This window comes from Xenopus laevis, chromosome 7L (genome assembly GCF_017654675.1).
Source record: "Xenopus laevis strain J_2021 chromosome 7L, Xenopus_laevis_v10.1, whole genome shotgun sequence".
NCBI classification, from domain to species: Eukaryota; Metazoa; Chordata; class Amphibia; order Anura; family Pipidae; genus Xenopus; species Xenopus laevis.
Genome location: NC_054383.1, coordinates 93584517 through 93601940, shown reverse-complemented (window position 1 = coordinate 93601940; position 17424 = coordinate 93584517). Strand labels below are relative to the sequence as shown.

Genomic DNA, 17424 nt, shown 5'->3' with positions numbered 1-17424 from the left:
ACATGGATTGTTCTCTTTACACCAGGCCATCCACAGCCTGAAAAAAGATCATTTATGAAGTTGATCCAGGGTGAAAATAAACCCACAAATCTGGCAGTTTTTTAACTGCACTCCATATCTATAGTGTTCATTTTTCATTTGTCCTATCTGTTGTGAATTCAGTACCACCATTTTGTTTTTCAGGCTAAAGCTAATAATGTTTTTGATGATACAGTGATATCATTAATGTCAGTGCTAAAATACCTCCTCTTGTTCATTGTCTTTTTTTGTTTTATTTTAAGTCCATAGATCTACAATCTCTTGATACCCATCTCATTCTTTATTTGTCTTCCCCTAACGGTTTTGTAACTAATTCTAAGTGAAGGAAATTTTTTTTTTTTACAGATTCTTTAGAAATGAATCATTCTGGATCGTCTTCTAAATGTCTTTTTCTCTTCTTCTGTTTTTAACCAAGTGAGATTGCATCTGATCTGAGAAAACTAATAATGCACTTCATTTAATTTAATTTTTTATATTCTTTTCCATCTTCATCTTTACAGTATCCACACAGTTTGTGCACTAAACAGTAGCACTGCGTTTCCATCATCTATAGCCCATTTCACAAGTGGGTTTGGGGTTTGTGGTGCTCTGTGTATGCAAAAGAGGAGTTTTAACAGCTATGAGATTGTTTGCATTCGGTGTTATCTGTATACTTGCCAGCTTTTATGTAAAACACTATATTCTGATATGCAGTCTTTCTGTGAACTTTTCCCCTCAATTTGTGAATACAGATAATTCTTAAATTAAAAAAAAAAAGGCATAGATTATATGTTTGTATATTTAAAAATGTTTTACATTGCAGCCATTGTAAGACAAATTGTACTCATCATTTCCTCCTATAGGGGCCCTATATGAGATTCTAAAATGAATAGCCTATACATTTGAGATATAAAATTCTTGAGAAAGATATAGTTTAACTGTGCTGTTAGCTACAGTTCTGAAAGGGTTGGTCCAAGAAAACATGGTGGCTGTATAGGTATAAGTTAGTTGCACCTTAATAAAAATTCCTTTTAGTAAGCGAAGGGATATGAAAGTCTTCTATATTTCTACTTTTTAATCCCTACTGACCTACTCATACTATAGATAGTAAGATATCACAAGAAAGGTGATGTCAATGAGCCGTGACTCTTTGACCGTTATATAAATCTTCTTTGTGTCTATTCCCCAGTGATCCAGAACCAATTATGCACGAGCAAGGGGGGTATCTAGCGAGAGGAACGTATGCATGATGTAACAGCACAAGTCATGTGACTTGTGCCTGCACTTTAGGATGGAACTACTTTCTGGCAGGCTGTTATTTCTCCTACTTCATGTAACTGAATCAGTCTCAGTGGGACTTGGCTTTTACTATTGAGTGTTGTTTTTAGATCTACCAGGGAGTGTTATTCTTGTGTTAGGGCGCTGCTATCTAGTTACCTTCCCATTGTTCTTTTGTTGGGTTGCTGGGGGGGGAAGGGGGGTGATATCACTCCAATTTGCAGTACAGCAGTAAAGAGTGACTAAACTTTATCAGAGCACAAGTCACATGACTGGGGGCAGCTGGGAAACTGACAATATGTCTAGCCCCATGTCAGATTTCAAAATTGAATATGAAAAAATCTGTTTTCTCTTTTGAAAAATTAATTTCAGTGCAGAATTCTGTTGGAGCAGCACTATTAACTGATGCGTTTTGAAAAAAACATGTTTTCCCATGACAGTATCCCTTTAAGAAGCAGAAGCATGAGTGTAGAAAAACATTAAAAAAAAACAATTAGTGAAATATATATATTTATAGTCATCCTACTAAATTGGTTAAATGGTAACTTTCTTAGCGTGTTATAAAATGGCTAATCCAAAGCAGTTTCCCCTAATTTTAAATGTTTATTTTTTGTAATTATTAAATTGATTTGACTTACTCTACTACCTCTTCCCTGCTTACAAATGGGGGGCACTCACACCCAACAACCAGGAAACTACTACTTTTATTGCTATCCTAGTTATCTTCCTCGTTTAAAGCACAGTCTGATTGCTAGAATAAATTGTACCCTAGAAAATATTAGGGATGCACCGAATCCAGGATTTGGTTTTGTGATGTGGCCAGGATTCTGCGTTTTTCAGCAGGATTAGTCTGAATCCTTCTGCCCGGCCGAACCGAATCCAAATCCTAATTTGCATATGCAAATTAGGGCATGGAGGGAAATCGCGTGGCTTTTTGTCACAAAACAAGGAAGTAAAAAATAGTTTTCCCTTTCCCATCCCTAATTTTCATATGCAAATTAGGATTCAGATTCGGTTCGGTATTTGGCCGACTCTTTCGCGAAGGATTCAGGGTTCGGCCGAATCCAAAAAAGTGGATTCGGTGAATCCCTAGAAAATATATAATTGTTGAAATTCAAACTGGAGAGTACTGAACAAAAATCTAACTAAAAATATCACTACAAATAATAAGAGAATTTTACAGTTGTCTCAGAATGCCCAATTATGTTAGCACTGTAATGGTCCCTATATTTAAATATGAATCTTATGGACTGGAAAAAACATGTATTTTAAATATGTTGTGTATAAACAGCATATTTAAGGAATTATAATATTAAAATACAAAAGAAAGCTGGTAATATCTCATAGTATTTGGATATCAGTGGTGCCTTGTTCAGTTATTAGCTCTAATTTGTGTGCACGGATTCTGCAGTGTTGCAGAGATTGAATAAATTACAGTTGTGGAAGTGAGAGACCTAAAGAACTCATCAAAAATAAGCAACAGAATGGTTACTATTAATAATCCTATTAGCATTTAGTGCCTGTTTTTATAGTTGAAACAGATGACAGATACCAAAGATGATTTTCAGTAGGTAGTGACTTAAAGGTTGGCAAATATACATTGAATGTCACAAAGAATGCTAAAAATACATTCTTCATACAAGAATGTAATTATATTCTCATGGTTTGCACTCATTAATTCACCTACAATGCAACTTGTGGTCTCACGACTACTTATATTAAAGGGCTCATGTAACTGTACAGTTCCATAAACAAGGGTTCCATGTTGCTATTCCAGAGGCCTGGATGTTTTATATGTGTTTGTCGCAAGTTGCACTGTATATTTATATGAATTGCCATTGTTTTGCCCTTGTTCTTGCTTAATTATGCATTTTTGTCAACATATGTGTACAGCAATGGATTAACGGTATGGAAATTAAAATGCAATTGTCTTAACAAATTTAAATGTACAGTTTGTTGTGGTATTGGTTTAGCAGAGTTATTTAACAGAAAAACAAATCTTAGCCTAAACAGGTATGGCACCTCTTATGCGGAGTCCTTGAAACTCCAAGCTTGCTAAATAAAGCATTTTCTTTTAACCTTGTACTCTAAATTGTGTTTAATCCTGCTGATGGCTCTACCACCCCCTTCAGATTCATGTTGGGAAAAGGGGGATCGACCCCACAACCATCTACCAATTAATATATTGAATGGTTTCAGGTGTTTATTAAAACTGAATATGTTCAGGATAAGGCTTATATGCTTATGATTGTCTATTGGGGGGCACTGCAATTAAGCTAAAATATCTGATAGTATGCATTAGGTGATCAACCAATTTGACTTTAATGGTAACATAAAAATATTACTTTTTAAATGTTACTAAATGTGCTTGGGTCACAATTTAACTATTGTGTAATCGTCAGTGCCAAGGTTGCTTATCTGAGCTGGAATGAAAAATATAATTGTTAGTGGTGTCTTTATCTATGATAAAGACCATTTCTGTTGCCAAATGATTTGAATTTATCCTTTTTTTAAAACGATAAATAAAGCCCCACTTGCATTTTTGCTCAGATCAATGCACCTCATTCATTTCAGCTCAGACAAGTAGCAATCCTATAGCACTACAGTTGCCCTCCATCACTCTCTAACCTTTGTATCTTGGGTTGCCCCCTTTGTGCAAGCAATACATACATGCTCATTGTGTGCTGGGCCTCCTAACTTGCTCATAGCACTTTGCACATGCAGTGGACAAAACTGTAGAGGCTGAGATATTCAGTCCTTGTACAAATGCACTGTTGTTTGTGCTTTAGCTGACGACAAACACTATATAATGAATCTTCAATGAAAGAAAATGAATTGAGATCAGCTTCCATGAAGTGGAAAGGCTCTGTTTAGGGCATCTCAGTTTGGACAAAGTAATTTGAGGCTTTGCAAAATTATTTAGCCAAGAAAAGTAAATTATCGCCTTTCGGTTAAAATTCCCAAAACTATAACTTAATCATGATTCCTATGCATTAAATGGTAGAACCTATAACCAAAAGTTGGAGTCACAGAATAAAGGAAATAGAAACAGAATGGGTTGTGTTTCTGTAGAAATACTTATGTGAACAAACACAAAGAACAGTTATGTCCAACATGAATGAGATTTTGTTGATGGAATACATCTTTCAGTATCCATAGAGAGTCTGAAGGAAGGGTGGACAACCATAGCTGAAACTAGTAATTAAAATCAATTGTACCTAAATAGTTGCACGTCACAGAAAACCAGCTTTACATGTCTTCATGTCTCCTTGCAGAAATTTTGTGAAAGAGTTGGCTTTATGTTCTAATATTGTAGTTGTAACCAAGTTCAGTGCTCATCTACAAAATGCTGTTTTATGATTGTTCAGCATATCTTCCTTTTAAAGTTGCAATTTAAAGTAATACAAATACTCTGCAGTATGCTTGAGTGTGCTCAGAAAACACCAAAGACACGAGACCTCAAGTCTAAATGTCAGATGGCGTTAATCACATTCAGAATGCTGAAATCGGCCTTAGACACACAACCTTAAAGCAAGATGCATCTACTTTAACTGCATCTGCGTCAGCTGCAAGTATTCAGAATACGACTAGCTGCACTTTATATTTAGCGGATAGGTCCTTTGTTGTCACTGTGCAGTCAAACACTTTGAACATATAAATGTAGCAAGACCCACTCATTCATATGTTCTTTATAGATACTGAAGCTTGGCATGAAATAGTACACTAAATAGCAACCACTTTGAGCGCTGCAACATTTAAAAAAAATTTTTTATTAAATATGAACCAAATTTAATTCAACTATTCATCATACTCACAAGACATACTAACTATATTTGAACTCTTATAAAATATCTGGGTGCTGAATCATATTATGGCAATACATATAATAAATCTAGCTGTCTATCCCAGTTTTCTGTATTTCATTTATCATGAATGGTATTTCTATATGTATACAAATATCTTAGATGATCTATTTCCCTTGGAATACAGATGTAATATTTATTTCAAGGTTTTCCAAGACGTTAATACAATATATTGTACAATTATGTATGTTCAATGACTCATATGCTCAGTGCATCTGACGAGACGTCCCTCTTGATTTTGATTGAATTCTATTATTTAGGAGAGATCTCCCTGTAAATCTAATCATGATTATTTTAGAATATTAAATATATAGCATTCTGCTCTGTACAAAATCACTACAACAGCTCATTTCATTATTCTTTTTTTTCCTGGTTACCTTTCATTCAGGTCAAACAGGCCGTAGGCTTAAAAGGACTCTTTCTGAGAAATCCAAAGCAAGCTTCTCTGGACAGTCATGCTGCTGGACAGCTCAATCGGAAACATTCCATTAGTAGCAACATTTTAAGGAGAACTGCAAGTGCTCCTACTAAGGGCCAACAAAAAAACAAAAAGGGCTTCCCAGAAATTGCCATTGACTCCAAAGAAAACAGCTCAGAAGGACCTAGTGAAGATCGGGAGACTGATGATTCGTCTCTGCCCCGCTTTGAAAAAGATCCTGAAAGTGCTTCTCCAGCTCTTCCTTCTAGGGATGGCACTAATGTGGAATTAAACAGCAAGAGTTTAAAAGGTAAGCTTTTTAGTTCAAGTAAAAGCAAAAGCCACGTCCGCATTTCTAGGTGTACAACGTTCAGTGAACCTCATCGAAGAACTGACAAAGTCCCTTTTCAGGACAGTACTCTTAATAAACCAGGTGTATTTGCCCGCTGTGCAATGAATGGCTCAGGTAGGATTGGAATGGCAACAAATTGCATGAAGTGTGTGATCGGCTCTAAAGAGAGCCCAGATTTAGAATGCAAACGTTATGATACAAACAGACCTATTGTGAGTGATAGCCCAGCTCACGACCAGTATAGTGTACCAGGAGAAGAAAGTTTAGAGATGAAATATTACGGTATCACAGAGCAGCCGAGGAGGCAACAGAAAGATTTACTAGCATTTACTGACAATGACAATGATGATCTACCAAAAAACTCTCAATCATTTGTAATTCCTGGGAAGAAAAATGGAGACCCCAAATGTGCTGGGATGAAAAGTCATCCTAGGCAGAGATGGCAATGCCTAACCGGTTGCAAATATGGAAGCACTGTCAATTTGGTCCCTGCCGGCAGTGGTTCAGTATCCTCCAACTCCAGCAGCTTAGAGAGTCTCGGAAGTCCAGAATTATCCAAGGGCTGGCATGAAACGTCCCGAAGGCAAGCGGGCACCCTACAGAGGGAAATGAATGCCTTGTTTGTACAAAAACTGGAGGAAATTCGCAGTAAATCCCCAATATTCTTTACTGGTAAGAAGGAATCTGCTTCAACGTTGTAGATTGATCATTATATCATAGAAATCATCTAGTGAATGTGACCGTGGTCTGTAGTCTGTTGCGTCACTTAGATTAGTCATGCATTATACGTGTCTCTTCATGTGTGTGCTTCCTGTAAAGTGTAATAACCACGGTGCTTTGTAACGTTTCCAACCAGAGTATTTAAATATAATTTGGATCCTTTTTAGTTCATTGCTGCCCCATCACTTTGCAACTCCCCAGAACAAATGAAGGTTCCCCTAAACAACTGAAATTAGTTGTAAAACTGGCTTATTTATATGCAGTATGTAAGTAAATGGATTAGGGACTCCTCAGCACACTCACCAACGATAATTGTCCTGGTGATCAGCCACTTTAGGGACGCTGTCTCATCCCCATATACTTAGAAACAGTCTTTTTGAAATAGGAAGCTGCACACAGGATCCAATGCAAAACAGTATATTAAACAGGTCACATCACAATTGCGACATTTTGGGCAATTTGTGTGCCCTTTATCAAGCCATATTAAATACTCCTCCCTCCATCTGATGTATTTAAAGGGAAATACAGTCAGTGAAGTCATACAACTAGCTCACAGTTGTCAAAGTAAATGATAACATCAATTGTATGGTACACAATACACAAAAATGTTAATATGCCTCAATTTGACCATCAAAATATGTCATAAAATTATAAAAACCGAAACTGGTTATAATCTTTGTTTAGGCCTGCTGGATAAAGTGATTACAATTTATTAATCCACCATACTTCCCTCCTTTTGAGTTTTAATTCTCGATCACCACTCCTTTTCAAGTGGGGCACACTTTCCAGAACCATAAATTTCAATTGGTCGGAAGTATAGTTTTTCTCCAAAAAATGCTTAGATACAGTTAAAGCGCCATTACCGAACTTAAAAGTAGATCTAGGTGCCCACGCATACTCGCGTTTTGATGACATATTTTGTGCCAGGACTGAGAGTAGAGTTTTGGGAATGCAGTTTAGTCGTTTCCCCATCAAAAAATATTGTAGGTCAATCATAATCTTTACTGGCCAAAATGTACAAGAAACATTCACACCTTACAGGATTCTTATTTATAGTAATAGTGGCTGCAACATTCCTTCCTCCATCTGAAACTGAACAGAAAACTGCCAAAAACCATAAAAAAAATTAATGGAACAAATAAATTCTCTGGTTGGACACTAATACAGGGCAGGTTTTGTGAAAATTCTTGTCTTTATCACTGTATACCCTTTTAATTCACCTTAGTGTCTTTCCTAATTAACTGCTTTCCTCTGTTTTGTCTCTTCACTTGCACTATCTCTGCCCCTTCTAGTTAAAGACTGAAAGGACAAACGAGTAAAGGTAATTGAATGTATGGGAAGTGTGTTTTATAGTTTTGGGAATACCTCTCACACATCCAAATAAAGGAGACCATTTAACAAATGCTATGTTTTGCCAAAATAAAAACAATCACCTTAATCTACAGATATGAACTCTAAGTAAGGATATATTATTTGTTTTTAAAACCACCATAATCACAGCTGTTTGTCAAGATTTGCCCTAAAATCTGTCAGTTCGTCAGAATGTATTCAGCTGTTTGGAGCAGTCAAACCTATTCATTTGTTATGGGGCATTCTTGAATAGAATAGCTCAGCAACTGCGCTTTGCACTGATACCGAAACGTTCTTTCTTTGATATGCATCACAATCGGAGAAAAGGGATTTAGAATATTCATTTGTTAAATCTAAAGCCTTCGGTAATCTTCTGTTGAGAAGTAATGATTGCTACCATTCTGAAAAAATTAACAAGGAATTATAAATCAGCCCCACAGTTTTTGCTGTGGAAAATAGGCATTGCTTGCCAGTTTGTATCATACAGAAGAAGCTGAAATTATCATTTAAATCCTATCAGTGCCTGCCTAGTAAGAGACCCCTGTAGGGAACCGGATGTACATTAGCGGCATATAAAGGAATGGTCATCTCATGAAAGTAATTGCTGCAAAAAATCTATGTTTTGTCCACTTTCTCTTACTAAATAATTAAAATAAAAACGTGTTTACACTGGTAAGGACAATGGAAAGATCGTGCGGTGTTTAGTGTGAAAGTACTTTACATTAGGAACAGTCTGGATGACTGCATCAAAGCACTCAAATTGCATCTGATTCATTAAGAATTCTATTGCTTCATTATACATTTTACAAAGGGACTAAGTTTTACCTGCAACTTACTTGCTGCTTTCAAAGTAAAACTCCCAAACTTGGCTGCCCTTTTATTAGACACCAGTGGGATCACCTGACTATAGCTGGGAAGGGTGGGAGCTACAACATGGAGCTGGTCACTGCTCCTGTATAACTATAACAAACAAGGGAAAATTGTGCTCACCACTAATTTTGAAATATCATTAGGTGAGTTGCAATGAGGCTGTGACCACAAAATACATATAGTCAAATACAAGAGTCCTCTGCACTCAACCCATTATCAATATATTTAAGACAGAGACATTTTGTGCATACTGCTACTGAAAAATGCCTTACCCTTTAAACAACACAGGGATTGTTTGTCCATATATTGCAATATTTTTAAGCTGGCCAACTACGTCAAAGTCATCCCATATCTGGCCAGTCCTATGCTCAATTTTCATCTGATTCATTAAGAATTCAATTGCTTAATTATACATTTTACAAAGGGACTAGGTTTTACCTGTAACTTACTAGCTGCTTTCAAAGTAAAACTCCCAAACTTGGCTGCCCTTTTATTAGTCACCAGAGGGATCACCTGACTATAGCTGGGAAGTAGTTGGGCAGCTTAAATATATTGCAATATATGGACAAACAATCCCTGTTTTTAAAACTTTTGTGGTGAGCACAATTTTCCATTGTTTGTTATAGGCTGGATGACTGAGTGGTATCCCGTTTAATAGTATTTTTTTTTGTTTTTTTGTTGTTGTTGTTGTATACCTTGTGCTGTCCACTTAAGTCAAGTTGGCATGAGAATTGCATGCTGCCCTGTGCATTTGTTTGTTTGGTTTATAAAGTGCCAATATATTGGTAACACATTTGCCATTTCCATTTGGATTGTTGCTAACTACTTTGTGAAGAATGACAGACTATATCGTATTTACTTCATATGCTAAAGCTTTTAGATTTTTTTCTGACCTCAATAGTATGTTCAGGTTTCTAGCAGTTCCCTCCAAAGACAGTGAAATGTTAGCTTTTTGCTCAATTATTTTAAACCACCAATTGTAGAAACTTTAACCCCACGGCAATATAAAGAAGAATAAAGCTTAACTGGAGTACTAGACTTGCCATTTGTTTTGTTGTGTCTGTTCCACAAGATTAGCTCTGGTTGACACCTTTCTTCATCTATAAATGTGTTGATCAGTCAGCAATGCAACATATGTGGGGACGCTGAAAACATTAACGTTGGTAGTAAGGACTCCAGCACCAGAGACCTATAACCAAAAATAGTCCTGGTAAAATTATTGATTAATAATTATATTTTGTTATTTAATTGGGTAATAAACAATATTTTTGAATTTTCTTGCATCTTATGGACAGCTGAAGAATGTAGAAAATAAATCTGCTCTTAACCCCGAGCAGGGAGCACCCTGAGGGAGGGTAGATTAAAGCAAAAAGCAATTAATATTATGTGTTGATTTTTATATCTATCCAGTATATACATCAGGGATTTCCAGTCTCTGGCCATTTGGATATTTATGTAACTTTTCCCAATTTGACTTTGACCATGGCTGTTAGAGGTTGGGGCTTTGATTTGTTGTCCTACAGCAGCTTCTAATTAGGATTTCAGGATGTATTTAAGGTGGATGTCCAAGTGAAAGCTCTGCTGAAAAAAAAAATCACACTGATTTACATCATTGCATGGCAATTGTTGTTCTAAAAAGAAAATGCATTTCTTGGAAAATGTGCTCTGTTTTGTATTTAGAATGAATAGAATTTTAATAAACACATTATATTTTGGATACCTCTATTTCAAAAATGATTACATTTACTATATGATCTGCTAGCAGTGTGGTTTTTACCATTAAGCAAGGTTTTCATCTCGGTTTAGAGCTGTTTTAGTGCAAAATTCTGGTCTTTTTATTTGGATTTCAACTCTTCTACTGTAAAGGGTGCAGCTGTGGCCTTTACATTTGTGGTTAGTCTTATACAATACTGTGTTTCCATCATTTGACTTAGTAAACTGTAAGGGGCTTATTTATTAACATTTGACTTGTATTTTTTTTTCACTAATCAAATTTTTTCTCTAAAAAATTCTTGTTTTTTTTATTTCTCTAAAACCCTAAAAATGTAAGATTTATAAAGTGTGAAAACCACAACAAAACGCCATCTAAAAGCTGTGGAGGTCTTAAACAAGTCAATGGGAGCCGTGCTTATCCTTTTTGTCCATTTTTAATAAATTCGGACTTCTCAAGTTTTTCGTATTTTATTTGGATCATTAAGTATTTTTTAAGTTCTTGCTTTTTATATTCGGATATTTTAATAAAGTACACGGCATTCGTGGCTTTAGAGAAAACGTGTTTTATGTGGTTTCCTCTAATACCGCTAAAACGAGAGTGTTCATAAGTGGGCCTCTAAGGCTTGTAAAAGTGTTTCACATTTCTTTCACAATTCTGGAGGACTAAGCACAATTCTAGTTAATATATGGTTAGCTTGGTATGTATCACAAACCTTAGGTAAAGTGACAAAAATATTATTTTCTTAAATCATGCAAATGGTGGCTTTTTAAATGTTATTGTATCTATAGTGTATCTATAATCATGATTTTCTTTTAATACATTTTCCTCTTTTGCAGACCCCCGACAATTATCACTTTATAGATCAGCCACTTCTTTATGCAGTCTTGAAACCATTAAAGAAGAGCCTCTCTTTGCCAAGGATACATCTCCCACAAGTCAAGCTTTTCCCCAGCCTGTCGACTGTATTAGAAATTGTGAAAGCACCGTGTGTGATTATTCCAAGGAATCTCAGTCTGAATGTGGAAGCCCAGCTATTAACTCTGAAAATGTACAACGACCAAGCAAACTGAATGTTGAGCCAGCCATAATAAAGGTGCTTGCTATAAGTAATGGACCGCATCCACATAATGGAAAAGGTCATTCAGGAAAAGTATACAATGACAGGAATGGGAAAGTACTCAGTTCGGTCAGTGGGAAAAGTGACAGCACAAGTCTGATTCATTCATCCCAGATTAAGCCAGGAATGTCTTTGCTTGCTGATGTTTCAAGAAATGGTAATGAACAATGTCAAGTCAAAGGTAACCAAGCAGCACAATCTTCCTTTCATGCTAGTAATATGTCCATTGCAAATAGAATGGTGTGCACTAATCCATCTGATCAACAAACCAGGCCAAAACCAAACATGAACCATTTGATTGTTCCTCCTGTTCAAAGATTGCAGTATGACAGGCCTGAGTCAAAGCCCTCAGTGGTTCATGCTGGCAAACACACACCTGTAAGGAGAACAAAGAGTGAGGGCTATGTTGTTTCAGACTGCTCAGCCTTAAGCTTAAATTCTACATGTCAGTCCCCTGTGGCTGAAGTGTATTCTGATGCCACAGTTAATGATAGAATTTGGAGCAAACTGGAGTTAAACACTCATAGGGACAGTATGTCTTCGTCTTCCAGCAAGTCATCCAATGACACAGTCATTGATCTGTCTTTGCCTAATTTAGCCCGAAAAAGCTTTGTGGATCTTGACATCTCTGATGATAACTTTGAGAATATACATATAAACAATACCATTCGGCCAAGATCCGCAACTTCTTTAACAAAGGAAATGTCACTAGGAGTAACGAAAAGTAAATCTAACCCAAATTTAGTATCCAGTAACCAAGCAATAGATGAACTCTCTCCTAGACCACTGGCTAGAAGTCCTGGAGAAGTGTTGCCGCCACCCTTGCCACGAAGGAACACCTGGAATAGATTATATATGGACAGCCTTAAACAGACAAATAAAAAGCCCAATCTTGAAAATAAAGCATCAACTAACCAGTCAATGTCAAAAAGTCTTGGAGACTTGACTTCAGATGACATTTCATGTAATTTTGAGAGTAAATACAGAAGTATAAGCAGAAGTTTCATTACTACATCAATGAGGGCACAAAGAAGACCAGCCGGTATAAAGGGTTCAGTGAAGTCTTCCGATTCATTGACAGAACAGCTGAAAAAGCTAACAAGCTTTCAGAAAGAAAATGACATCACATCCCCAACTGATTTTGAATCTGTTCAGTGTGAGAATGGAGACACCGCCTTCCTTCGAAGGACCTCCTCCAGGAGTCAGAGTAGAGTAAGGTATATTGCAAACAGAGCCAAGCAGGCTCAAGAAAGGCAAAGGCTCCAAAACATGTGCCGGATAAATGGAAATTCCATAGAAGAAAGAGGGAATCCAGAAGGAGCATGTGCAATAACTCAAGGGATCTGTATGGATTCTCTTTCTCCCACACAGTTTACATCTGAAACTTTGAACAAATTTGGACCCTAATTATATAATTCTGTAGAAAAAAAAACAAACTTAGCATTTCTATTCATGTTAACTGTGTATATGATAAAGTTGTCCATAGAAGATATACCTCGAGAGATGGAATTTAAAAAAAAAACAAAAAAAAAACTGGGGACAGCTAGAGCACTTAAAGTACTGTATATATATATTTTTTTGAACTAGCAAGTTTACAATGGGCCTGCAGTCCCCCACAAATCTGCATTACAGTTATTACTTTTTTCTATAAAGAAAAGTTGGTCGTTGACATCCACTTCTGGCCTCTCCTGTACTACTGCCTATCCTAACATTCTGGTCGATCCATTAGGCCTCTAACAGTATGTTACCCTTTCTCCCACAACTGCCAGTGTGATACAATGTGATATTTTTAAAATGCTGCTGTACATAGCACCTTTGAGGTACACTTTTATTTTCTTTTTTGCACTGCCATAAAAAATATATATAAAAGGTATGTTTTAAAAAAAAAAAAATGACATTTTAAACTTCATCCTAATGTATTATGGCTGTACGACAATAATTATGTCAACTTTGTTTTTTTTATAGTTTTTAGGGATGTTTTTTAATTAGACTTTTCATTTATATTAAGCTTGATGTACATTTTAGAGAAGCAAATGATTTAAAAGTGTATGTTCAGCACCATCCATTTACCAGTCCTGTTGCTCTTTTTTTTATTAGTTTTTCCATCTTTAATTAAATATTATATGTAATGAAACATTTTAACACGATGTTTGTAAGTCAGAAAAAAAATCTATTAAATAAAATTATTTAACCTTAGCACTTTGATGTGAAATTTACTTTACATACATGGTGGATGTATGTTCTGGAAATTTGTAAATAAAATTACAATTTGTTCCAGAACTGATCCTTTTTTTTTAGACTACAAAAAGGTACAACATTTGGCATTTTTAGTTGTGTTTTGCCAAAACCTTCTATTGCTCATTCCGGATTACTGTATAGTGCCAAAATGCTGCAGTCACTTTTCTCACACCCTTCTGTTATTTCATATTGACCTTTCATTTTACTGTGGGTAATGTAGTTCATTTCCTAATAGGAGTTTCCCACCTCATATCCCTGTCCTCTGCGTAAATAATGATATAAGCTCAATAAGCAGTAGTACTGTTATGATGTATCGCCAAGTATTCTTTCACAGTAGACATGAACCCTATTTGAAGACACTGATTTTTAGATATCTTTTAATATTAAAACATTATGTAGCAGTGGTCATAGATTTTTGGAACCCAAATGCTTATATCTATGTTTTCTTCAAGTTTAAGGGACATTGAACAATATCTTCTGCTGCTCTTGCCTTGTGTAACACCAGGGAAGTTATATACTGTTTATTAGAGCAAAATACTTCCCAATAGTTATAATGCTCACTTGCAACACAAGGTTCTGGGCTTTAATTGTGGACAATTAGCTAGAATGCAAATCGCAGACGGGATCACACTCGGAGCCATTCATTTTTTGAAGATGCTCTAAGTGACTAATCTCCCCAAATCTGAACATGCTCTGCCCTTAGATTTTTGTGAGGTTTTTTTATACTCAAATGTAAAAAACTTGAATCCGTGAATTCGGGGGGGGGGGAATAGAATACCCTAATTTATCAATTTTTCAGTGAGAAAAACTCGAATTGTTCGAATTAATCGAGTTTTCGAGCAAAACCCACCGAAAAAACTCGAACATGAAAGAGGCTACAAACATTTTCAGATGGTTCAAGGGACCTCTGCCATTGACTTCTACATGACCTCGACAGCTGGAGTATTTTTCGGATTCAAGTTATTTCCAGGGTCGCAGTATAATACATTTTGAAAAATTCAAGTGTTTTTTTTTTTTTAACCTGAAACTTCAATAGTTTTGACCCTCAACAACTCATATTTTTCGGGTAAAAATCAACTCGACCTTTGATAAATAACCCCCTAATTAATTACTAAATTAAGTATATTGAGTAATAACGCTCCATATTGTCACTTGCAATATCGACCCTGGATTAATTCAAAATTTATAGGAATCCTGGTAAATGTATAGGATCCCATATTTTTAAACTGTTATCCAGAAAGCTCCTATTTTTAAAGTTATTCTTATTATTACCTTCAAGTATAACTTGTGTATAACTTGTATAAACCATAGATAAGACAATGAAAATTCCACCAGAGAAAATGTATTACACACAGTTGTGTGGTCCAGCAATGCAACATATTGCTGATGCCAAGCACATTTTAAGACATATGTTTGTTTATACCATTTCAACAAAATTACAAATTACCATTTTTAAACTCATTGGATAGATGTTAAAGAAACAGTAGCATCAATAAAAAATTTGTGTTTTAAAGTAATAACAAAATAATGCAGTGTTGCCCTTCAATTGTAAAACTGCTGTGTTTGTTCAGAAACACTACTATTGTTTATATAAATAAGCTGCTGTGTAGCAATGCGGGCAGACATTCAAAGGAGAAAAGGCTCAGGTTACACAGCAGATAAGCTCGGTAGAACATTATCTTTCATCCACTATTAATCCTGTGCCATATAGCCTTTTTTTAATTTCTGCCATTGCTACACAGCAGCTTGTTTATATGAACTATAGTAGTGTTTCTGAAGCCTTAGACATAAGACATATACCCAGCGTGTTATGATTCCTTATGGAATTATATTTAAGGGTGTGTGGGAAGTGTACATGCAAGTGTACATGCTCTTAAAGGACCAGTAACATCAAAAACATTTTTTTAAAAATTTGTTAGTATACAAGAAAAAAAAACACCAAGACAAATAAAGCTTTAAAGTCTTTATTAAGAAATAACTTACCGAAACTCCACTTGTGCTCCTCTTCAGAAAGCGATCAGGCGATCCATCATGCACCGCTTGATTTCTCCACCCTGCCTTCCTTATAGGAGATAGCCAGGGAGGAGAAATCAAACACCGCCCAATCGCTTTCTGAAGAGGAGCGCAAGTGAAGTTTCTTAACAAAGGCTTTGGAATTTTAACATTTAATTTGTCTTGGTGGTTTTTTCTATGTATACTAACGAATTTTTTTTAAAAACTTTTTGCTGTTACTAGCCCTTTAAACCAACACAACAAAGGCTGCACATGTGTCTTTTTCTTTCCAGAATGCCATATGCAAATTTTATTGAGAAGCCAATGTTTGTTGCCGTAAAAAATAAAAACACTGTAATTATCACATTCAAAAATAAACTTTCTTGAAAAAAAGCAAATGAATAACATGCCTTTGCCGGTTGGGAGATACAGAGAATTTCCTCTACGCTTGGCCACTGTTTCTATGGCAACAGTTACCACGGTGATTTTTGGCTCCTCATGACAATACAAACCTCTGAAAGCTGAATGACTGAACGTGGCCCTCATTGTCATAGGCACAAAGGTGATTTCATTAATATTCATTTGCAGTGACTGTTACCTTTTCATGGTCTCATTATTGGCCAAAACTTCTAAGATGAATTCTTTTGTTTGGCCATAAATAGAGAAGTCTTGAAGCCTTTTATTTCACAAAATAACATTTTCATTATTATTATTTAATTTATATAGCACCAGCATATTATGCAGCACTTCACAGAGTTTATACATTATACACTACCCCAGTAGAGCTTACAATCTAAGGTCCCCTATCACATTCACATCAATGTAGTCAGGAGCCAATGAATCAGCCTGTATGTATTTGGGGTGTTTGAGGAAACTCCAGTGCCAAGAGGAAACTCACACAGACATGGGGGGGGGGGAATACAAACTCCTTGCAGAAAATGCCAAGGCTGGAATCAAATCTAGTTCTCTCTCTGCTTCTGTGCTATAAAATGCTATTCTGAACAAATTCAGAAATGTTGACCAACTGTGCAAATGCTAAAGGTTGTTCAAGATTTTGTTAAAGGGGTTTTTCACCTTCCAAACACTTTTTTCAGTTCAATTGTTTTCAGCCTGTTCCCCAGAAATAGACTTTTTTCAATTGCTTTTTACCGTTTTCCCAAAATCTAAATTTAAAGTTGGTCTTTGTCTCTTTGGTGTTTCAGTCTGGCAGCTCAGTAATTCAGGTGCAGATTCTAAACTGTTACAATTTAGTTGATACATTTCTCAGCAGCATCTCTGGAATATTAGCAACTATTGTATCTATTCCAACAGCTGTCTTTAATGAAACACAGTGATTCTGCTCAGCAGGGACAACGATAAGAAATGTATCTACTAAATGTATGAATTTAGATAAGTTTACAGGGTCGGCGACCCCCCCTCTCCCAGAGCTGCTTTACACTTACACTTCAATATTAGAAAAACAGTCACACATAGAAAATATAAAGTAATTGAAAA

At 35.9% G+C, this 17424-nt stretch overlaps 1 protein-coding gene across 9 annotated transcripts in view; it reads left to right on the top strand.

Moving 5' to 3' along the window:
• The window catches only part of LOC108696538 (1-phosphatidylinositol 4,5-bisphosphate phosphodiesterase eta-2-like), a 400157-nt gene extending 386261 nt beyond the window's left edge, over positions 1-13896 (top strand). For 7 of the 9 annotated variants that reach the window (XM_041569340.1, XM_041569341.1, XM_041569343.1 and 4 more), the window contains 2 exons: positions 5548-5887; positions 11420-13896. In XM_041569340.1, coding sequence (XP_041425274.1) covers positions 5548-5887; positions 11420-13107 — 2028 coding nt within the window. In that variant the 3' untranslated portion in view covers positions 13108-13896. Of the gene's footprint in view, positions 1-5547; positions 5888-7941; positions 7971-11419 lie in introns of those variants that run through there. The other 2 variants (XM_041569346.1, XM_041569347.1) reach the window with 2 other exon arrangements.
• The last annotated feature ends 3528 nt before the right edge of the window (positions 13897-17424 follow it).